Genomic DNA, 24363 nt, shown 5'->3' on the forward strand with positions numbered 1-24363 from the left:
CAAGAACATTGTCTCAAAAGAATTGTATCATGTTAATATGCATTTCAGAAAACTCTAGTCTCATCAGTTTCCAGTTATTTCAGTGGTGATTGTGTTCACTGGCATCCTGTCTCGCTGCTATGATGTCACGCAGCTATTGCCATATTACTTACACACCATGGTGGAAACACAGGCCTGGTCTGGCTATACTGATATAAACCACAGAGTACAAAACCTGAATACAGTTAACTCCCGTTTATTGCAAGGAATTAGTTCCAGACCCACCCGTAGTTTGTTGGTGGAAGTAGGTGAACTGTGACATAGATGGGGAACACTATATGCCTTATATGTCTTCTTTGTTGGTTGCATGAAATTAATGGTAATTCAGGAAAAACTCATCTTAAAGTAAACAAAAAACATTTCTTTATCAAGGCTTACTATGAGCATCCCCGTTGATACAGCCAGAGTGCAACTCTGGCTCGGTTGAATTGGAAGAAGTGTGTGATCGAGCGTCCAGTGTTGCCAGTGACTGAAGCATGCTCAGCAGACTGTTGGACGAGGGAAACTGGAGGTATTTCTCAGGAACGTAACCCACTTGACCTGTCTTATTGCGAGCCTGTAGTGGACAAATGAGAAATTCATACTCAGCAGGTCTGCACTACCCAAACACCTGAAGAGATAGCATCTTGTTTGTCGTTACTGCAAGCTTGACGCTCATCTGTGTGACCGTAGAATGTGTGCGCACACACCTTGACCCAGTCCTCCATGTCCCCATCCTCAATGACCTCCAACATCTCCTGTTCATCAATGGTTAACTCATCAGGCTGAGAAGCCTGGCAAAAAGGGAGAAATGAAAATCGTTTAGTACAGCAGGAGAGCTAATGTGGGATGCCAACAAAAAAAAGGGATGTAATCTACTAAACTATATGCGGAATGTCAGGTAACTAAACAACAGGTTAGCGGTGTTGAAGATGTGATGGTTTTAACACACACTTGCTAAAATGTCGTTTTCTTCATGGCTGGTGTCTTTGGACAAAAGTTAAATATATGTACAGTGTTTCCTTGCTATATCTCTGTTCACATGTTGTGGATGCATGTATTGCAGATTTTTTTTCATATTCATATTGTACATAATTTGCCATATTGCAGGATTTTGAGTGTACCCTGTAATATTTTTGGGGGGTAAAATAAAACCAAAACAATTAAAACTGTAAAAAACAAAATAAAACTTTGTTAAAAGACATTACAAGGAATAAAATGTACATAGTGCACAGTAGTACTGTTCAGTACTGTATGTTTGAGTTTAAAAGGTGTTTCAGAGTATAGAAAGTGTTTATAAAAGTATTGTAGAGGTTAATACGAGTGTGGGGAAGATGAGCCTGGGGAGTGTCAAACAACTAAAATATGTATTATTAGTAATAATAATAAAAATAAATAATAACGATAATATCGATAATAATAATAATAATAATAATAATAATAAAGAAAATGTGGTAGATTTCTTCTACTGCGGGAGTGGTCCAGAAACTAACCACCGCAATTAATGAGGAATTACTGTATAGCATTTATTTATACAAAGACGGTAGTATGTAAACACAAATGAAGCCTAAACATCGGTTAATCGTCTTTGCTAGCTCTTGAAGACATCTTGTGCAAAACAAAAGACACTTTAGACGTTTAAAGTTCCTACGGTTGCTTTGTTCCTGTCTCCTGTCATTGGGCGTTGGTTGTGCATAACCCCAATTTTAAAAACACTGTGATTGTGTTTTGAGCTACACAGAAATCAGCTTAGCAACATAGAATTTTTTGTTTTATCAACATGGTCACCGAAGGAAATGTTTGAGTTTTTGTAGCACTGTGTTTTTGCGTGTATTGTTTTATACCTTGTACGAGAAGAGGACTTTGCAGGTCAGTGGGTAATTGCGAAGGGTTCCTGAAGGGCTGGAGCTGCTGTCGTCGAAAACCTCCATATTCTCTTCACACTCGTCACCGTTTTCACGCTCAAGGTCAACTGTACCCTATTACGAACAAATATACACGTCCCAAAACAAGTCAAAAACCTTTAAGATGTCATTCTCTCTCTTTACCCTCAAAAATGTTTCTGCTGTTGCTTCCTGTGAGGTGGTATAATAACTTTCATACACAGGTGGAGACACGAGCTAGCCCCTCCTTTTTTGTTGCATAAACCTTTGACTGGCTTCTGTGAAGGTCGTGATCTTGCTGGCAGAAGGAGCCGCCACATAGCACGCTGACCTGTCCACAATAATGTTTGTGTGCATGTGCATAGTGCATTTACCTTTGTGTGTATGTACTGTGTGTGCGCGTGTACGTGCGTGTGTGTGTATGTTTCGCCATTCCTAAGCCATTGTGTTCAGTCATCAGATTTCTGTTGAAAAACGAAACATTACACCTTTATGTCTGCATTTAAATGCGGATAGAACACATTTAACTCGGACAAAACGAATATTTTGAGGTCTTTTTTTTCTTATATTAAAAAAAAAAATCCTTTAGCGTTAAAATTTAAAACATTGAATGTTTTATTATTTTCATTTAATGTTGCTATTATTATGTTTTTAGTAACTTGCAAACATTTCATATCCGCATGTTATGCTCATGGTATAGCAATAGGTTCCCCAATTAAAGATAAATGATGAATAAATCAATGATGTTCAGGAACAAATTTGCTCTTCTATTGTTAAACAGACCTATTTTGAACTAGTTCTTAACAGTTGTCTGTAATTTGTAAAAGTGGGTCCGATGCAATGCTTCCCATGACACCACTTGAATATTATCTCTGGACACAATAACAGGCTGCCTGTAACAATAGTTTACTCTTTTCCATTCTATTTGGTGAGGGAATACTTTTTTTGGTTTATACTACCACTAAAAAAAATTATATTGTGTATCTCCAGTGGATTAGAAAGTGAACACACCTCCATTAAAATGGAAGATTTTCTGATGTTAAAAAAATTAGACCACAATAAATCTGTTTGGGAAAAAAGTACAATAAGCCTGTTGTGTAAAAGTGCCACGTTAAAACTAATATTTAGTTGAAGCGCCATTAACTTTAATTACAGCATTCAATGTTTTGGTATAGGAAAATCTGTTTTGCAGATGTTGACCTGGTAATATTTGCCCATTCTTCCTTGCCCCATATCTGTCAGATTTATTTTCCTTCATTTTTGATGAGTTAGATGTATGCTTGGGGTCATTTTCAAGATGAAAGGCAAAGAGCTACTCAGCTCCAACTTTCTAGCAGTCTGTTGCCACACGGGCCAAGAGCAGTGACAATGCTCTAGTCAAGATGTTTGTTATTATCAGTGATACAGTGCAGTGAAAAAGTATTGGCTCCCTTTTAAAATGATTTTATTTTTTGCATAGTTTCTCCACTTTAATGTTTAAGATAATCAAACAAATGTCAATATCAGACAAGTTAACCCAAATGAATTTAAAACGCTGTTTTTAAATGGTGATTTCATTTATTAAAGAAAAAAAATATTTTAAGTTACCTGGCCGGTCCTGGCACTGTGTGAAAAAGTAAGTACCCCCCTGTTCAATTATGAATTAATTGTGTAAATAGTGCGCATTATACATAGGTATAGGAGAAAACGAAAAATACTTTCCCATTTTATAAATGTATGCCGCCATCTAGAGGTTATGAAAGACCTGTACACTTTCGTTCCAATATGCCACCGCCCCCTAGAGGTTATGAAAAAGGTGTAGCCTTCCCTTTCGTTCCGATATGACCGGAGTACATATGACTGCATATATGTACAATTGTGCTCATAGGTTTACATACCCAGGCAGAATTTGTGATATATATATATATATATATATATATATATATATATATATATATATATATATATATTTATATATATTTTTTTTAATACGACTGATGACTGAACAACAGCCATCATTAATTTATATATGGTTATATTTTGTTTAATGATAATGCTTTTCTGATATGCTTTAAGTATTATGTGGTCAAGTAAAGTACTTAACCAGAATAATACTTTGAAAAAACTAACAAAATACAGATAATACTTCATGTTTTGATTATATGGGTAGAAGCAAAATCATGCATTGTAAAAATACATACGTTGAAGGGTATTCCAGAATTATTAGGTCAATTTTGGGGGTGGGTATCATACATGGGTGCGCATTATAGAAATTAAAAAGAAATTACGATAAGCATCTTTTAAAGAGACACACTTTGTGTGTATGTGTGCACGTGACACACTGCCTTGATTCTATTGGCCCGTTGCACCACGCTCGTTATGAACAAGGAGACACCACAGCCCTCGCCTACGCTCAGTGCAAGTTTAGAGACACTGTATTTCTAAATAAGTCTGCAAAGCCTAATAAAAAGCTGCCTCGCTGAATGGCGTCATCAACAAGTCGAGAGAACGTCAGACAAATTAGCAATTGTGACACAATCAAAAGACTTAACTTGAAACACTTAACAAGTGTCAATGCTTTTGTGACAGGCAAGCTTGTGATCATAAATCAATAGCGTCATTTGTAGATGAGCGGAGTCAGGCACGTGACATATACCACCAACTCTGTAGCTGCATGGACGGTCATTATAGCCTCAAGACACAGGTTAAACTAATAAATAACGATGTAAATGTATTGTTTACCATGTGCTCAGAACAATCCCCCATGCTAATTATACGCCCTTCCACCGAATTGGTGCTATTTGCATCACCAAGACATAAAATGTAGAAATGCACCATGAAAATATTATCAAGCATCCTTCACACTGATCTGTAATTTGCTTAGTGTCAACATTCTATTAGCATAAATGTCATGAGGCTATATTTCAACCAGTTATTACCTTTAGGGGGGGGGCCATTACTTTTTCACAGAAGGCTAGGTAAATTTGAATTATTTTTTTTTTCCCTTAACAAAGAAAATCACTATTTCAATACACCATTTTATGTTCACTTGGGTTATATTTCTCTTTAAGCATCCAGGACATGCAGGAAATTAAATGTGAATCCTTGTTGATACAATTTGCACCTTATCCATCTAATTCCTTCCCTTCTCTCACCTTAACATCCAAATTTACCTTCTCATTATCACTGCACCTTTACTCCCTTGCCACTCTAATCCCTCCACACTTGCTCTCAGTCTCTTAGTACTGCAACTGTCATCAGCCATTCCAAGGTTTTCTCCCCATCCTTCCACTGAGAATCACTCTGGTGTTTGTGATATGTACTGCAGTGTCATGTGAGCAGAATGACAACATCTCCATTTCAATGTCTGAACACAAACAGACAGGCATTGTTCATTTTGTTCAATGACTGAAGGATAAATCGATAACTAAATAAATGTTCTTTACTTGCTGATTGTGAAGAGATTTTTATCTTGTGAAATTCGCTATGGAATTTCATTTTTCTGAGTTGCTTGAGGACTATTTGTTTTTGTTTTATAGGCTGGCTGGTCTGACTGATAATTAGCCTGCGTGGCAATTAATCAATTATTTTACGCTTTGCATCATTCAGAAGGTGATTTGTCAGGAGAGCTATTCTGGCTGGGTAATTTATAATGAAGTCATGAAAAATGAAAACCACTGGTTGCTCATCAGTGCCTTGAGAGTCTGCATTCTGAACATTTCAACACAAAGTGAAATGAAAGGTTTCTGCTGGTGCTACAGACATTAGGAACACCTAATGAACAGTCTTTCTACATTATTAGAACTATGGAAGGTCTTGATTAGAAGGTGTGTAACTCTTGCAGCATGTATAATGGAACCTCTGCAGTCAAATGCACGTTCTGAGAAGATTGATGACTGATTTGTTGGCATTTTTAAGCATGTTTTCTAATATTATTATATTGAAGTACATAACGAAAATAATCTATTCTACGGTTAAACTGCTGCAATAATAAAACTGTTATTAACATTGTTAAAGATAACTGACATAGAGTCACCAGACATGTTAACCACCATGAACACTAAAATGTAAAAAGAATAATACAGTCAGTTCTAAATTGATGACCAAGGCATTATGTGGCACATTGGCGATGTGACCGGTGATCTCACGTGTGTCATTTTTTACATTCTTACTTCTTACAGTATAGAAAAAGAAAGCAAACACTATAAGACATTAAAATGCCTTAATTTTAAATGTGAATTATTATTTGTCGATATGTGCCCTGCAGGCGGCACGGTGGACGACTGGTTAGAGCGTCAGCCTCACAGTTCTGAGGACTCGGGTTCAATCCCCAGCCCCACCTGTGTGGAGTTTGCATGTTCTCCCCGTGTCTGCGTGGGTTTTCTCCGGGCACTCCGGTTTCCTCCCACATCCCAAAAACATGCATTAATTGGAGACTCTAAATTGCCCGTAGGTGTGACTGTGAGTGCGAATGGTTGTTTGTTTGTATGTGCCCTGCGATTGTCTGGCAACCTAGTTCAGGGTGTACCCTGCCTCCTGCCCGATGACAGCTGGGATTGGCTCCAGTACGCCCGCGACCCTAGTGAGGAGAAGCGGCTCAGAAAATGGATGGATGTGCCCTGCAATTGGCTGGCGACCCAAAGTCAGCTGGGATAGGCCCCAACACATCCGTGACCGTAATGCAGAAAAGCGGTGTAGAAAATGAACGGATGGCCCTCAGCCGCTTCTCTATTTGCCATAATGATATAGACATACAGTTCTGTGGTGATGATGTTCAAAACTTTCCTGAAGGTTTGAGGTTTGTGCATGTACTTATTAGTCGTTTGTACACAATTTCTGCCTTTTAAAAACAAAAAAAACAAAAAATCAGCTTTAAAGACAAGTGAACATGCTATTTTGACAAATAGAGCAGCGACACAGAGTGAGGCGTTGTCTCACCGACAGTGAGGGATCGTGGGAAGTGTAGTTGGCCCAGCGCTCATTCTCCAGCTGCTCCATCACCTACATGCACAGAAAGAGTGAGACGCTTTACACTCAAACTAAAAACGCTCATCGGGGAAAATAGCATTCATGCAGGCATGCATTTCCGCACACCCACATCACACACACAGAATGAAAGAATCATGTATGCACATACAGTACATACAGTATCCTAACATCCAGTACCTGGTTCATGGCACTCTTCAGCCAGGTGTCCACAGGAACGCCCACTTGCCGCAGGAGGTCCAACCGAGCTTCTGCTTTTAACTTCATCATCTTTGAGGAAAGAAAGGTCAGGATTGTTACGCATCCAACATGTTACCAGAGGTGGGTAGGAACGTGCTACATTCACTCCGTTACATTTACTCACGAAACATTTTGGATAAATTGTACTTGTAATTGTACTCAGAATAGTTTTAGGGAAGCTTTTACTGGAGTATTTATGTTCAGAAGAAATGGTACTTTTACTCCATTACAATAATATACAGGGTGATTGAAAAGTAACTCCCTATTTTAAAATACTTAGAATTTATTCATATGTTGCAATATTTTTCTCAATTATTTTGTGTATGTTCCATGATGTACGGGAATTAAATCTATGTTCTTGTTTTCTTTTCAGATCGATTATTTTGTTTAAAATTCCAAACCAAATTTTCCAACCAAACCAAAAAACATTCCACCATCCTTGTGAATTCAGTTAATGCGGTTCCCAGACAGTTTGAGAAACTGGTGGCTAATGCTGGCGTCCATATAACATTTTAAATAAAACTCCATGTGTTAAATCAATTGTAGAAGTTATCATTTATTTGCTTATCTTGCATTAGTATTATGGACGATTTTGATGGTTGCTTGCTGACCGTGAGGCAGGAAGATGTCTAACCTTCAAGAAGATGACTCAGCAGGAATTATGAGAGAGAAGGGTGTCTTGACCAAGGACGTGGACGGGGACGTGGCAGGTGTTGGTCTCATGTCGTCACCTTGAAACCCTCCCCTTAGTGTGTTGTGTCTTGTAGCTTAGTATGTTATGTCTTGTAAAACCTCCCTATTTCAAATAAATACAGGAGCGACGGGAGAGATTGTTTAGAGCGTGATGAGAGGCTGTAATCTGAACAATCTCCCATACGCCCTCCTCATGAGCAAAAGAAACCAGCGTCACTTTCTTCTCATGTTCATTTCTTAGAAGAATTATCGTTCTGATACCATATCAATAATTGGACTTTCATTTGCTCCATTCCACTGTGATTACTGCAGTGATGTTTGTCTCGAGTTCACCAATCAAACAACACAAGAAAGTCAAATTTCTGCACACAAAGTGTTCTATTGGGCTTCGCAGGCCAATCATAGTGAATCGTGACAGCCGCGTGCGACTCATGGTTTGCATTACAGACTACGAAAAACAACCGCTTTAACATGCAGTGTTGTTTTGTCATTGCCCAAACGTAAATATTTCAACCTTGCGGATGTTTTTGCTGTTGTTTTATGGCTACAAGTAACTGTCAAACATGCATCTTCTGGGGTAGGTTCTGTTCTCTCTCTCTCTCTCTCTCTATCTCTCTCTCTCTCTCTCTCTCTCTCTCTCTCTCGCTCTCTCATATAAACATAGTGCTTCTATAAGGCCCTATGCATGTGTTGTTGTTTTTTCCACTTAAAAATTGAAATGGTGTTAGGTGTGTGGACTGCCATTGATCATGAATTTGAATATGATCTGTTACTTCTGAACACAGCCACAGGCAAGTTATAAGAGGGAGTGCAACCAGATTGATTTATTTTATTTAAACTTTTTTTAACCAGGTAAAAGACCAGTTAAAACCAAATATCTCTTTTGCAAAGGTAACCTGGCCAAGAAGGCTGCAAGTTAAACGTCAAGTTTAACTTGCAGCACATTCAGTCACATTCAAGATTATTTCAGTTGTTTATTGTCACCTCCCCTTTCAAGAAGATAAGATTCTAGGTCACATTAGTGGTGGAAAAAGTTTGAATATGATTTATCTTGGTCAAAATTCTTTACATCACAGAGACCTGGCATTTGAACAGGGCTGTGTATACTTTTTTTTATCCACTGCAGCCTTGTTCCTGTTTTTGTAATCTGCCTGGTGAGCCTATTGTTGTCATGGTCTGTGTTTTGGTTTGGGCTGTGTTTAGTTTTGTTCCATGTTTTCCTGTGTTCCATGTTTGTCATGTGCTCATTTGGTTGTTGTGTCCACCTGTTCTCGTCTATCTTGTGTCGACCAATCAGCTCTCTCCAGCAACTCGTGTCTTGTCCAGGTGTTCCCCGTTGTCTCTTCAATCTGTTTGCATTTAGTTTTCAGTTCTTGTCGGTTCATTGTTGTTGTCTTTGCATTATGTCATTGTCAGGTGTCCCTATCTGTACTACGTCCTACTCAGCAGTGATAGTTTGTTTCCAGTGTATTTAAGTGTTTCTTTGTTACTTTGGTTTGGTTGTGGGACTTTGTTCAGTTTTGCTTTATCCACGTTCCTTGTTGGCCGTTTTTGAAGATTAAATATTATTTTTTTGAGACTCCCGCACTCCTGCCTTGCCTCCCTGCTTCCCTGCACTTGGGTCCTCCATGTTCTTGCCTTGTGTTCCTCGCCTTCGCCCAAACCCCAAACGTGACAGTTGTGCTGTTTAAAAAGTAGAAACAATATAGTATAAGACCATTTCTTCCAACTGAATTTGCCTCAGGTTCTTATTTTACAAATATTTTACTTTATAAAAATTGTATTTTGTTATGTTTTAGATTAAGTGATATTGTTCAGGAATATTTCAATGTGCAGACTTATATTTTATTTAGTTATTTTTTTATTTGACATTCATGCTCTGACGTACAGAAAAGAATACAGAGATTACTCACAAGTTATTCAGTACTTGAACAGTTTATTCACTGAGTACTTTCTTACTCATACTCAAGTATTTATTTGGAGGACTACTTTTTACTTTTACTTGAGTCATAGTAACAGTACTGTAATATTTGGCTACTCTACCCATGTTACTGGTGATAAAAAGTGATCTGCTGAAACATACATTTTAGTTTCCGTTATAAAGTAGAAGTTATTAATTGATGACATGTAACGACAGAACATTGTATGCAAATTTGGGGAAAAACATGTTTTTTTATCTGCCACTGATCAACTACATACTGTATATTGATATACAGTATACAGTGTGAACTTTGGATATTGCAAATAAATGTTTGAAGAAGGGTCTGAAGGAGTTTGAGGATGATCAGTTGAACATTGTGCTGTGCATCTCTGTCATGGATGAGAAAGGTCTTATTGTAATGACAAAGGCAAATCTATTGTGTTGATTACACGCTAATGTTTGTTTTCTATAACTACAATATTATCTGCAAGGACTCTAAGTGATGGTCTTGGGAAAAAAAAGTTCAGAAACAAATGAAACAAATTACAGCTATGTGGGGTAGCTGTCTGAAATTAACAGACCTATTTATGTGTTATTAGTTTCGTTGTTGTTTGCTATTCAAAGTTCAGCTCTATCCAAAACTGTGAACTTGTAAACAGCCATAGTCAAACTCTCCATGGGGATAAAGCACTAAAACCAGACGGCTCACTTTTATTTCCATACTTACTTTTAATGAGGTGCCAGCTCTGTGAGGACTGGATATGTGCGCTCTTCTTTACTAATGAGACAACATGATGAAGCTACACAAAGTAGGAAATCCCTGTCTGCCTGCCTCTCTTGCTGAACTCTCTCTCTCATTCAACTCTCATCCTCTTGTCATCTACTCTGTATTTTTATTGCTGTCCTCTTTCATTACCTGCTCCTTCAGTTTGTCTCTCGTGCTGACACAGCACATTGATTGCTGATGGATCAGAGTGTGTCTGTCTGACCGCATACAAACACTGACAGCTCTTCAGCTCTGCTTAATAAACACAGTGGCCCCTCAAGTGCTCTTTGTCACTTTATGTAAGCAGAGATCAAATGCTACAGAAAAACATGTTCTTCATCTTACTTTTGGGCATTAAATATGATGCAAAATATGCAATATTGAAATACATTACAGGGACAAAAGTATTAAAACATACCTCTAAACCAATTTATTGACTATCAGTTAAGGGTCAATGTCTGCTTCTTTTTCTTGATATTTAATTCTTTAACATGAGGACTTTATCATGATTGTGCCCCAGTTCAAAAACCAAGTTCCATAATGGCATTGTTGTGGAAGTTTGGTGTGGAAGAACTGGCCTGGCCCACACATCTCCCTGAATAAAATATGTAAGTAAGTAACACATACATATTTTCCTACAGGTGCCCAACCATAAACGTAGACATGGCTGGCATTGCTTAAGTCTTACATTCACTTTACAATTGGTAATGATCTAATATGGACAATAACAGATATTAAATCTGTTATGACTGGAAAAAGAAAGAAATGCACTTATTTTAAACAGTAGCCTTGGATGTTTGTCATTTATTTCCTAAGATGTTAAAGAATTACTAGCCAAAACAAAACGTGGTGCATTTCAAAAGCATTACATTCCAAATGATAATGATGCCTGTTTTAGGTAGAAAAGTAGCATCTTAGCTTGCCCCATAATGTAGAGCATCAAGCATAATGTGTGAACGCTGCTTTCATTGTTCCTCTTCTCACATTTTCATATTCGTAGTTTTTACCACCCATCCTACAAAGGGGATTGGAATATTTAAAGGTGGGTCCAAAGAAATGTGCTATCAGTATGTGCATATTGCTATAGTCAAACCTGGATTCATGCATGTTGTACTGCTTTAATTTCCTTTATAATGCTCAGATAAGAGCTCTAAAATGCAGCCATTTCATTCAATATGCATAAGCTTGGTCAAGTTAGTGCTACCCTGGAAGAGCAAAGGATAGTGAAGAGACAATGTAAGCAAGAGACACTGTGAAAAGGGATGTGATTACACATCTTATTCTTGCACCACCGGTATTTGGCCCGTGCGTGTTGCATGTTATTAATAGTGAATTCGGGAAGTGGGAAATAGACGCATTTGCGTAAAACTGCCAGCAGAGGGTGTCAGACATGTGAAAGCTAGCCGGCAAGGAAAATACAGTCATGAGCTCAGCAAAGTGATAATGCATCAAGGGTAAAAGACAGTTGAGTTTAGCCTTTTCTAAAACGCATTATGCTGCTTTTTACAGGTCAAGGAACCGTATCTGGTAACTTCAACGTGATTAGTAATGGACTTCACATTCTTCACTAAAAGGCAATTGGAGCATTTTCTCCAAGCCAATCAACAAGGAAATCCATCCATCCATTTTCTGAGCCGCTTATCCTCACAAGGGTCACGGGAGTGCTGGAGCCAATCCCAGCTATCATCGGGCAGGAGGCGGGGTACACCCTGAACTGGTTGCCAGCCAATCGCAGGGCACATACAAACAAACAACCATTTGTACTCATATTCACACCTACGGGCAATGTAGAGTCTTCAATTAACCTACCATGCAGGTTTTTGGGATGTGGGAGGAAACCGGAGTGCCCGGAGAAAACCCACGCAGGCACAGACAACAACAACAAAAAAGTTAACGATAAGAAGTGTATATATTTTTTGGGTATATAATTTAAGAACATATGTATATGTTGTTGATTATTGAAATATTTGAGGGAAAATTATGAGTCTTGTCCAACAACATTGTTGTTTGAGTATATTCAAAAAGTAAACCACTTTCATAATTTAGCAGATGCGATCATTCATTATCCTTTTTTTGGTTTAAATTATGTTGTATCCAATTTCTGACTCCAGAACACCTTTGTTCTGCAGGTCCTTTCCCTCGATGTAACTACAACAGCTGTATAAATGTTGTAACATCATGTGGGGCTAATGTTGGTCTGAAGGGGTGGGGGGGGGGGGGGGGGGGGGGTGGAATAAAAGTCACAAACCTCAGCTTTGCGTATGTTTTCTTTGGATTCTTCTATCTTCATCTCCAGATCTGCTCTGCTCTGTTCAATGGGGGGCAGGCCGTGACTCTCACACTCCTCCAGTGACTGAACAAACACACACAAAAACACACACTGGAAGTCAATAGAGGAATTTCATGTTCATGTAATCATGTGTATTTCATGTACAGTTAAGCCAATAATTATTTATACCCTAGGGATAAAGTGAATTTGTATTTGTTGAAAGGGTATCCTTGGGTTGAAATTGACAAGAAAGTGGCCAAAGACTGCACTGTAAGTTGTATTAGGAATCAATGCGTCCACTGGTCCATCCATCCATTTTCTATACCACTTGTACAATATGGTTGCGGGTGCAGTGAAGCCTATCTCATCTGACTTTTGGTGGGAGCCGGGATACACCCTGGACTTTTTTTTTAACTCATTCACTGCCAGCATTCCCAGTTCACATGGATATTTGACATCTAAAGCCATCAATGGCAGTGAATGTGTCATGTTTTTTGTAATGTGGAAAGAAGCCAGAGTGCATGGAGGAAATCTTGACCCAAGACTCAAACACTGAACCTACAGTATGTGAGGCAGACGTGTTAACCTCTCATTCATCATGCTGTCCTGTATTACAAATATTTCTGAAAATATTGGGCGTTTTTATTTTTTTACATTATTCAAATCCCTGACAATTTTGAGTCAACAATATTTTGCACAATACTAAAAGACGATAACTTTTAGTGTAACTAGAACATTCAAATTAAAATAAAGATTATGAATAACTTGGGTGATGCAACATTTTATAAAATTTGGGTGATGCAACATTTTATTTAAAAAAATTCCACTTCTGTCATTTCAGACTAAAAACCAAAATACAATTCACACAAAGTAAACTGTAGATATACAGTATTACAACAATGTGTTTATAATTTATATGCACAAGGTACATTTTGGTGTCTCACTCTCTTGTAGTGTATGATATTCTTGTGTTCTCTGGCTACTCGTGTCGCCCATTTCCTGGCCTCCTTGTTCAGACTGTGCTCCTCTGTGGTCCCCATCTCTGACTCCAGCTGACGACTCTAATAAAACAAACACACACAAGCATGCAAGCATGAGTAAACACACAGGCAAACATACACAAATGCAGAACAGAACTGAAAGAAAAGAACGTTGAAACTGGATTTATAACAGGCAGATGCTGTTCATGTACTGTAGCTAAGGAGAGTAAGAAAGAAACTTTTCTTCTGTCTGCTCTAATAAATTGGGGATGTGCTGCAAAGCTGCTGGTTATTCTCTCGCTATCAAAACCACATGTGAACAACACAGTGTTTATGTGTGCATTTTTTGTGTGTACTACCACTTGAGAGGAACATGGTGTGTGGTGCACATCATTCTTCAGTAATGCAGGAAATCATCCAGTATGTTTGGAAAATACAGATTTCATTTGTCTGTAAGTATCAAAATACCACACCTTGATTCAGTATTGGGACTGCTAAAATAAAAAGCTATGTTTTATATGCTAATAATTAACATCCTCTTGTGCATCAAGGTAACTCCATGATAAAAATGGGGATCCTACTTCTTCTTCATCATCGTGTTATTTACATCTCTGGTAAATTACAAGCCTTAAACAACATGAATTACATGCGTCACCGACTAAGCAAATGCATAGCTTTCCAATGGTTAATTATGATAGTAATTCACATGTTTTAGCTGGAAACAAGTTATATAACCCCAAGTGATGCAGTATGTAGCAGCTTCTTTCACAACCACGTAAGAAAGTTTACCCCATCTTCATGGAATAGATGTTGCTTAATGAAACTGCTAAAATTGGCAACGCATGGCCAGAACCAGTAAAGCCTGGCTTGTTGTATCTGTGGCTGAAAATTACCCGAACATGTTTTTGGAAAGCAAACGCACACAGAGAAAATCCATCCATGGGGAGAACATGTGTGAAGTTTACACAGAAAGGCACCCAAGTAATAAGAGAGTTGGATGAGGTGGTACAGCTATAGTATCACACTAAGCACTTACTATAAAAGCCTCTTTGTGTTATCATCTGGACTTTGTTAAGTTAGTCAACAACAGTGCTGGGTTACATCAGCTGACCAGCTGAATATTCTAAAAAAGAAGGTTTTTCCACTAATAGATGTTATCTTCCTTAGTGGCACAGGCATATCTGAAGATGACAATTCCGGGATTTATGGGGTTCTGATTTAGAAGGGTTATTCAGGAAGCATGAGAAATCAGAGTTCAGATCTTAACTGCATTAAGAAATCCTTTGCATCTACATCAGCCATGAATTTTTTTTTACAATGCATTATTTAACTGATCAAAATAAGACCAAAACAACAGTGTACCGGAATAAAAAGGTCCAGTAAAATAATAACAGCAATTTTTATTTTTATTTTTTTTTGGTGGGAGTGCCCATGTAGTTTGTAAAATTTCACACATAAATGTGTCAACATAAGACATTTATTTTGACAAGGATGGGCGAGATGTTACACAACAACAACTCGCTGCTGATCCACAAATGTGAGACCAGAAGCATGCAAAAGACATACTGTAAGTGCATAATTACAGTTTACCATTTACCATTCATGTTTATTAATACTGGTCTGCTTAAGGTGTGAAACCAGGTGTATTACATCATAGGAAACTTAAGAGCTTAATCACACTGCAATAAGTAGAAAACTAGAGGTTTTAAAGCTAATTAGCATGGAGCAGTTTGGGTTGTGCAATACTTTATGAGGCATCCTAACAGCTTTTGCATGCGGGCAAGCCATTAAAACATTTTGGGGATTATTTGAAAATGTCATGCAGATCAGCATGGGGCAGGCCATACTACTCAGTAAAGCACTTTTTTTTTTTCTTAATAGTTAGTCATTACAATGGAATGGGGAGCCTTTAGGAATAATGATGACACTCAGAAAACATTCAAAATAGTATCTTAAATCCATGTGTCCATCCATATGTCCATGTATGTGTGTGTGTGTGTGTGTGTGTGTGTGTGTGTGTGTGTGCGTGTGTGTGTGTGTGTTTGTTTGTGTCTGCGTGTATATAAATATATGTATATAAATGCATTAGTGAATCCTGTAGTATGATTACAGGGAAGTACGGTACAATGATGTTCACATACACGTCATATGCATAAAATGCCACAATGATCAGTGATGGGATCATGGGAGCAGACACAAAGGGCTTAGAAATGATGATCCATGGGTTCTTGTTGCAATAAAGACAGGAATGCTAATAGTTATGGCTACCTGTGCCAGGGTCATTCTCATGGCACTGACGGGTGAAGGCTCAATGTCCACCAACTGCGGCACCGAGCTCAGAGTCTGGCACATGCAGCCAAGAGCAGCATCACAAACAGACAAACACAAGGAGTAGTTAGTGGGAAAATTGTTCAGGGAAAAGTGTTATCAGTGGTTAAGTAGTATCAGGAAGACAAAGGAAAGGAATAGCTCATTTTGTATAGAGAGCTAAGATGTTAGAATAAAGCTTTCGAGAAAAATGTCAAGAAAATACAAATTGAATGAAAGAAATATATAGAGTGGAAAAGCACATAACAGATTAAAAACATGTTAAGAAGGATAGCTAGCTACAATACTGTGAGTTCAGGTGTCAAGTTTCCACAGCAGCATTATTCTGACAACTTGGATCTATTGACAACAACATGAGTACAGTTAAATTACCAAGGCTTTATTTGCAAATATAAAAACAATTGTCACTACTAAGAGAATGTCAATTCATGAACAAGGTGTCACAAGAAAAGCAGATCTTTCCAAAGAATATGAGATCACCCTAAAAAAACATGTACCTACATTTTATTGATCCAACTGAGATTAAAATTAAATGACAAGTCGCATTGAATGCCGCATAAGATGTACAATGAAAGAAAACGGCACATGTGGTTAAATAACATATTTTCGACTTGGTGAAGGATGTGTACATGTGTGAATCTGTGTCAGTAAAATGGATTTGATGGAAGAAGAAAAAAAGTGGCTTGCTGTGTCAACATGATCATACTTTATAGTAGCGAGCAAATTAGGACAACGTTGCATTCACCAGCTCTCACCTTGTCACACTCGCTTGGCTGGAACTGGAAGTCGTGTGCTTTGTGGAAAACTGGGTTCTCTTGCATGAACAACTGCTGGTTGAACTCTTGTATTATCTGAGGAAGAGACACGTACACCTTGCTTTACACCACTTCACAGTGAGGATAGCCAAGATAGACTATGAAGGAGCACAATAAGCATTATCAACAACAGCAACTTATATTAAATATATTTTTTTAGGAAAGTTTAAGTGAAGCAAAAACTATTTACAGTATCTAATGAGCTTATAGTATCCCTAATGATAAAGACAGTAGAGGTCATCACCTTCCTTAGAGAAAGACATAGACAGACTTAAATCGAAATTATTTTCTGTTTTATCTGGTTAGGAGGTTTGTGTCACATGATGCAGGTGACAGACTTAAATATGTATTCATTGTGCAAGCAAGATGAGCTATGAGGATGAGCTGTGTGCACGTTTGGCTGCATGAGACATGAGCGTGGGACTTACAGTATGTGACGTGTGACAATCATATCAATGTTTTGACTGACGCAAAGTTGATATACTGTAAGTGAGAGTTCACTCAGATGACTTAGTGGTTCCCATACGCAGTTGTAATAACAACACCCATTATCAATATTTTGCATTATTTTGTAGAGGAAGACACGACAATGGAAATTGAATCACGCCCTTATTGGTACAAAATCATCGTCATTGGAGGCTCACCATTGCAAGAATGTATTCAGATTCAGATTACTTTATTAATCCCAGAAGGGCATGTAGTTGTAACTCGCAGTACCGTCAATTAATTCATCAATTCATCAACTCGTCAATTCAAGTGTGTGAGGCCGCAGAAGCTCAACTGTAAGGACTGCAGCGAGATGCATCTAAGAATCAATTACAGTACCGATATTATAAAGAGAGGAGAAAAACGTACGTGTTACAGGGGTGCTTGGGAGATGACGTTTTGAGCTGTCCATTCAAGGGTTGCTTGAGGTATGTTTACATACTTTTAATAAGATACGGCTCGCGAGCAGGCAACAAAACGTTATGTAGCCTAGTAAGTTAGTGCTAGCACTTATGTTAGGACCTAAACGTGCCGGTATTCTGTCGAATCATGATCGAAAGCTTCGGTAAACATTGGTTTGTGCGGGTGAATAAATTTTGACAACGGTGACCAAGTATGTTGACAGCAATGAGCGGGTCTTCAATACGCAATACTATTGGTTGACGTCAACGTGCGCTGTCGGAGAGTTGCCGTTTATATGTCACACTAAACGGAAGATATCCAGAAAAAATAAAACATGCTAGACTTTTCATTTTGACTATCGTAGGGCCAAATCGTTGGTCGTGGATTATGTCACACAAAAAGAAGTTTTGTCATTCCCGACAAAATATGTCGGCCTCGATCTGGGAAATTAACCACAATAGCTAATCGGGCCAATATCGTGGCTAAAATCCTTTAGTCTGGTCTAGACATTAGGTGTCAAGTGCACTCTAGCATGGCATGGCTTGCCTCGTGTGAGTATGCCCTTATTCTAGTTTTACATAGAAGAATTAGCATCACGGGGATGCAAAATACATCTGAATGAAGGACACTAATGTAACAAAACTCCTCAAAGTATCTTTAAGAGGTAAGTGAAGTATTGTTCACTGCCGTTACTTTTGAATCAATAAAAGAAGTGTGTGACATTGGGGCTTTCTAGAATATTATAGGTGTTTTTGAATTGCACTTAAACACAGTAAACACATCCAGTGTATTAGTTTTGTGTTGATTACACCTCTGTGCTTCTGTGTTCGTCCATTATAGTTCATAGCAGTCTTGATTTCCTCCAGAGGATTCCACCAAAATGTGGATGTTAAATGTCAGTGAAAGAGGGCTGCATCTTACTCACCCTGGTGGATTTGTCCAACAGGAACTGGAAGGTGTTGTGTGTCGCTTGTGAGGCTTCGAGCTCAGTGCGACACAATGCTATCAAGTAGTCTTTCACATGCTCATAGATCCTGCCATCCAAGGCCTGGAGGACAGAAGAAATAACAGCAAGGATGGATTTGTTGTAGTGTATTCTCATATTCCTTAAAACGTAAATTATCCTAAAATAATAATAAATTATCATAATTCAGGCACGTACATGTTAGGGGTTTACACAAAGAGCTAATGTAGTGCAGACATTACTCCAAAACACATCAGACAGAGAAGTAGAAGATATACAGTACAAATGAATGAAAAGGAAAAGTGAGGATTTCGGTAGATGTAACATGTAATAGTGAAAGCAAGCTTATATAAACAGAAAATGTGTATGTGTGCGTGCATGTGTTGTATTGGATTGATTTCTCACAGCTGCAGGAGGTGAATGGGTTCACAACAATACAACACTGAGACACACACACACATTCTCAAATACTCAGACATAAATAATGCCAATGTTTGTGCGTATGATCACACACAATACAATAAAAAGGAAATGTAAAGGAAGTTATGTCATTAAGGGTGGGCTGACTTCATTCTAAACGTTTCCTTATTTTGATGCTAATCTCCTTCTCCCTCTTTCTTCTCTTCCCACGTTTTTTTTTTTGTATTAATCCATTTGCAGTGATCGCTGAAATGAAATGAGTCAACTTCCAGGAAAAGACCTGTATCATAGCCAGTGGGTTGCTGTATTTTCTTATGTGTGTGCTTGGGCTGAATGAATGCATGTGCAATAAACACAGTCCAGAGAAGCAGAAGAAGAGAGACTGTGAAGTGACTTTCGTGTGTGTTTGTGTCTAACAGATGAATCTGATAACACATCGGGACAGAAAATGTTTATGGAGTGAACTTACAAGCACGGGAGAGAAATAACTAGCAGATTGGTTTCCTCTGGCACTGTCCCCCATTCGCTCGTATTGTGTAGACGTTCTTTTATTTGTGTATGTGCACAACCCCCTGCAGCCTTCTGTCACTCAGAGCTGCTGATTTATTTTTCAGGACTGCCTTATAGTGTAGATGCTCATGGGCACCTCAGGCTTGAGTGAGGGAGGAGGGAGCGACACAGAGATAACGATATGAATCAAACAGAGGGGTAAAAGTAAGATCCTACTCACGGAAAGATTTGAAGAGGACAGAAACATCAGGTTTTAGGGGCACAGAACTCATTTTTTTAAATCATATTAGAGTTGTAAATTTTTTAGGGGCTCCAGAAAAGGTCTAAATGCATTGGTTTAATGCCTAACGTACTGTTACTGTCCACAGTCTTTAATTTTTCAAGTCGGTACTTGGATATCGGGGTTGGTATTCTTCACAGAAAACCGGTCATTATAGTCATTACAAATAAGTTCACAGAAAACCGGTCATTACAGTCATTACAAATAAGTTGTATTACAATAACGCGGCGATGACAAATCTTCTCCAACAATGAGCCACCAGCAGTGGTTAACATCGCCCGGATACGTAAGAGCTCAGCTCATTTGCCCATCAGCTACTAGAAATAGTACCTGATCATACCTTGTATAGTACCTGCTTTTGCCAATGGACCTTTTTTTTATTTAGTAATGAACGTGTACGTATCTCCGCAAATTGGAGTTATTTGACAAACACTCAACACACAAATCGCAAGGCTAGTTCTCAAAAGTGTTTAACGTAATTTATCAGTATCTGATTCCTGGACTAAACCAAATATTTTGCAGTGAAACGATGAGTGATGAAGCAGCTCTAATTATGACCCATCTTAACGTGTTTGAAATAATAATCTGCTTCCAAAGACTTCTGATTCCTCCTTTACAGTAAAGTACCCTTTACTGTAAATTAAGATTTCATACCTGTCCATCATTTTAACCGAAATTGCTCAATTTTGATCCAAGCAAATCAAAAACACACAGAAGTCTCTTCTCCACAGACAGTGACAGGAAATGTGACTTTTTTTTTCTCAGATTGAGTTGATTTCTAATTCAAAACTCTCTCTGAGCTCATAATTTCCTGGAAATTCCCTCAGGACATGAGCCATGACTGAAACTCTTAAACCTTGAAAGAACATGTCATTGCAGTAATACTTCAGCTCCCTTGAATATATTATAAACTAGCGATGCACGACAACAATTTTTTCCACCAATACTGATAACCGATAACTTGCAGCTTCTCCAAACCGACAGCAATACCGATATCATTTTTTTATGGTTTATATCAAGGGTCTTTAACAATTTCGACACCAAGGACCCCCCCAAACTGATGGAAAGGTGGAGCGGGGACCCCCTACTTATGTATATTGTATAGACTTTGTGTCAATACAATATACGCTGTTTTCATGTTAAACTGGTCCTATAATAGGGCACCATTTTATTGTCACAATACACAAGTACAATGCCATGTATAAATGTACCTTGTTACTGTCCAATCAATAAAGGTTATTCAAATAATACAGAGGTTCAAATATATATATATATTTTGTCTTCATTTTAAACAATATAAGAACGGGCAATCATTCATATTAATGTGTATTTAAATTAAACATTTAAATTTGTGGCTGGGCGAAAAGTGTCGGGGACGGGGGGGAGCGTTGGTGCCAAGCGATAAGCCGTCCGACGCTCATCATAAGTGGATGCGCGGTCGCGTTGGTCCTGCTGAAGAAGGCTGTTGTGTGTTTTGATCTTAGTTCCATTTGCCGATGATCAAATTTTTTGTGCAGTCAGCGAACGCTGCAGAGGAAGATGGATAGGAGCGGCGCTATTTAAGGGTTACCTTTTAGCTTAGTTGTTAGCCTGCCTCGGTAACCACGTTACCGTCTCCAAATAAGCCACCTCCGCATGCTCCTCTATCGGCTTACGATGCTACGCGAGTCTGGTGCTTCATAGGCCACTAGGTCTTGGCGACCACTGAGCTCCAAGGGTACTATGCTCACAAGTGTTTCAGTTAGAAACTCAAAGTCACTGGATGATTGAAAATTTCAGCAAGTCCTGACGATCATATGCTAATTTACAGTACTTTGGATATTGACTAATTCTGGTGTCGTAGGTTAAAATATCCATGACTGTCACAAGCCAATCCAACAGTAGATGCAAGCGACCAGCGCACCACTGAATGAGAAGGCTCTTGTTATAGTTACCGGTGCATTTTTTCTTCCATATTGGACCCATCGGTGTGAGGTCATTTGTTCACAATATCAGCTAATAAATATCAGTCCCGATACCTATCGTGCATCTCTATTATAAACATAAATTACAAATGAAATTAAACATGAAGTCCATGGACTTGAGGAAATTAAGTCTTTAGCGGATTCCCTCAGACATATTTCAATCATTTTGACAAATACCTGTATGCTGTGGAGCAGGTCTGTGTGGTAGTAACGGTCATGGTGAGCATTGGCGGCAGCTAGTGTTAACAAATAGTCATTTCTGGCCTGTGTTGCCTTCGAGTTGCAGTCACTTCTCTTTGCTTTCAACTGAAAAGACAATGACAGACAACAGTTCAACTTCCTCTTTAATCTCCGAGTGGGGCTCATCCGAGATGCAAACTGAAACAGCTTTAAATGTTGCAAAGATTTTTTAACATTAACCTACCACATTAGAAGACAAACACACAGTACTATATGGTTGACTTAAAAACCCTCTTACCTTTACACTCGCTTTTTGCAAGCTAATTCTTGACTGGAAAAGAGCCAGTTTAGACCTAAAACGAGAGAGCAACAAACAAGAAACAATACATTCATTTTAACCCAAAATAGCAATTAAAAATGTGCTTTCCAACTGAATTCAAACTACTACAAGAACATATTGCTTAAGGTATGTTAATATTCACTGAATCTGAATGTGAATCCTAGTCACATTTTAATAGGTATACCTGACATAATCTAGTGAAAATCAATACAACAGCTGTGAAAATTCAACTTGACAATGATGATAATGCTCAGTTTTGAGTGACACTGTTGGAAAGTTATATAGAGTTGCATTCAAAATTATAATTTTGCAAATGTGCAAACTTGAACTAGACTGCCTTAATAATAATGGTTGCCTAAGATATTAATTGTGTTATAGGTAACCTAAAATCTAGTTTGCAATGTGGGTTCATACATTTTGAGTGAAACTGTATGATGTCGTTTAAAAATACTACTACTAATAATAATAATGTGTATTATTGTGGTAGAGAACAGATCTTAGAGGCTTTAGCTACATCAGAGTGGAATTAAAAAATATTAGAAACATTGTTAGAAAAAATGCAGGTCTATGAACTACCAACTACAATTAACAATTAACATTTCCATACAGCTATTGTATTTGAGCAGTTGTCTACTCAGTGTACAGTATAGTAATCAAATCTTTAGAAGAACGCATCTGATCTCCCCCAGAATTCTGTCAAACCTCTGATTCATATTGAAAATTAATCTTAAGGATGCAGGTGCTTGACAGCAATAATTCTCCGCCTGACGCAGCCATCATAATTCAGCCATTGTGGCATTCTGATAACAGGATGTGTGCTGACTCTGTGGGTTTTATGTTCCTTAATGCTGTATGTGTCCAATTTGCAACACCAAAATGTGCACAACATTCTCTCAGAAATGCAAACATGTCTGCGTGTATTCCTATATCAAATGAGGTAATGTGTGGTAAAGTATGGACAGAATAACCTTTAATTTGTTCAACAATGGGGATTTGGGTTTTCATAGCAGTAATTAGATAGCAGCAGTACACAGGAAGAATACATAAAAAGAAAAAAAAACGTTTTTAAAAAATTATGTACAGTATATATTTACAATGTACCGTATGGTAATGAGTCAAACAATACTGCTACTCTAAGTGCACCCTTAAGCCTGTTTGTTTGTCCTTGCGCTAAGCCGCTGGGCACTCTTTTTCTCGATTGAAATAAAATGGCTTGGCGGAGGAGTAGCTATAACTTTCTATTGAGTGGCAGTCAATAGGAAAGAGCTGAATGGTCAATCAATGCAGTCTACACAATATGGCACTGCAACTCGCCACATAAACCTGGCAGTAGCTCATTTCACTTCAGTTAGAAATTGAAAAATAACCTCAAACCAGAATACACTTAGGCTTACTGCTGTTAGGTGGCTTCCATTTATTAACTGGTAATAAAACTCCATTTATTAACTTGTTGTTTTGTGTTTGCCCTTAGCTGTTAAGAAGAATGATGGCATGAAGTTCGCACAAATCTAAAGTATTTCCATCCCTAAATTGCACACACTTACTTGGCTTCTATATCCGCCTTTTCTCGTACCGCGTGGGCAACCTGCTCACAGTCGTAGTATTTTTTCTTGGCTTTCGCCAATTCCTTCACAGACTCCTGCAGCTCTGCCTGAATGCCACTTAACTGATCTATGATCTTTGTCAGGGGAGAAGAAACATATGGAAGAAGTAAGCAAAACAGCTTTTGGACATACTGTAAATCACATGTGAAAAGTGTGCCACGACGAAAGTATGTCCTCATGTAGTGGCCCCTTCCTGCGGTGTTCCTTAAAGTTCAGTCTTAAAGCCTATTCTGTTTGCACACTACATGAAATGTCATAAGCAAATTTGAAGGTATCTCATACCTCATGTATGCAGATGACTTCCAGATTTAGTATTACCGGTAATTGATGCCCCC

General features: G+C 38.3%; 1 protein-coding gene across 6 annotated transcripts in view; it reads right to left on the minus strand.

The window, feature by feature from the left end:
• LOC133404896 (F-BAR and double SH3 domains protein 2-like) overlaps nt 1-24363 on the minus strand; it is a 49904-nt gene that overhangs the window by 4278 nt on the left and 21263 nt on the right. For 2 of the 6 annotated variants that reach the window (XM_061681387.1, XM_061681391.1), the window contains exons 6-18: nt 23969-24102; nt 22383-22437; nt 22082-22210; nt 18692-18814; nt 16819-16914; nt 16004-16078; nt 13700-13816; nt 12735-12839; nt 7047-7136; nt 6819-6881; nt 1863-1997; nt 729-812; nt 418-595 (exon numbers count right to left, since the gene is read on the minus strand). In XM_061681387.1, coding sequence (XP_061537371.1) covers nt 418-595; nt 729-812; nt 1863-1997; nt 6819-6881; nt 7047-7136; nt 12735-12839; nt 13700-13816; nt 16004-16078; nt 16819-16914; nt 18692-18814; nt 22082-22210; nt 22383-22437; nt 23969-24102 — 1384 coding nt within the window. Of the gene's footprint in view, nt 1-417; nt 596-728; nt 813-1862; nt 1998-6818; nt 6882-7046; nt 7137-12734; nt 12840-13684; nt 13817-16003; nt 16079-16818; nt 16915-18691; nt 18815-22081; nt 22211-22382; nt 22438-23968; nt 24103-24363 lie in introns of all 6 variants that reach the window. The other 4 variants (XM_061681385.1, XM_061681390.1, XM_061681389.1 and 1 more) reach the window with 3 other exon arrangements.

Source organism: Phycodurus eques, chromosome 7, assembly GCF_024500275.1.
Source record: "Phycodurus eques isolate BA_2022a chromosome 7, UOR_Pequ_1.1, whole genome shotgun sequence".
Classification (NCBI taxonomy): Eukaryota; Metazoa; Chordata; class Actinopteri; order Syngnathiformes; family Syngnathidae; genus Phycodurus; species Phycodurus eques.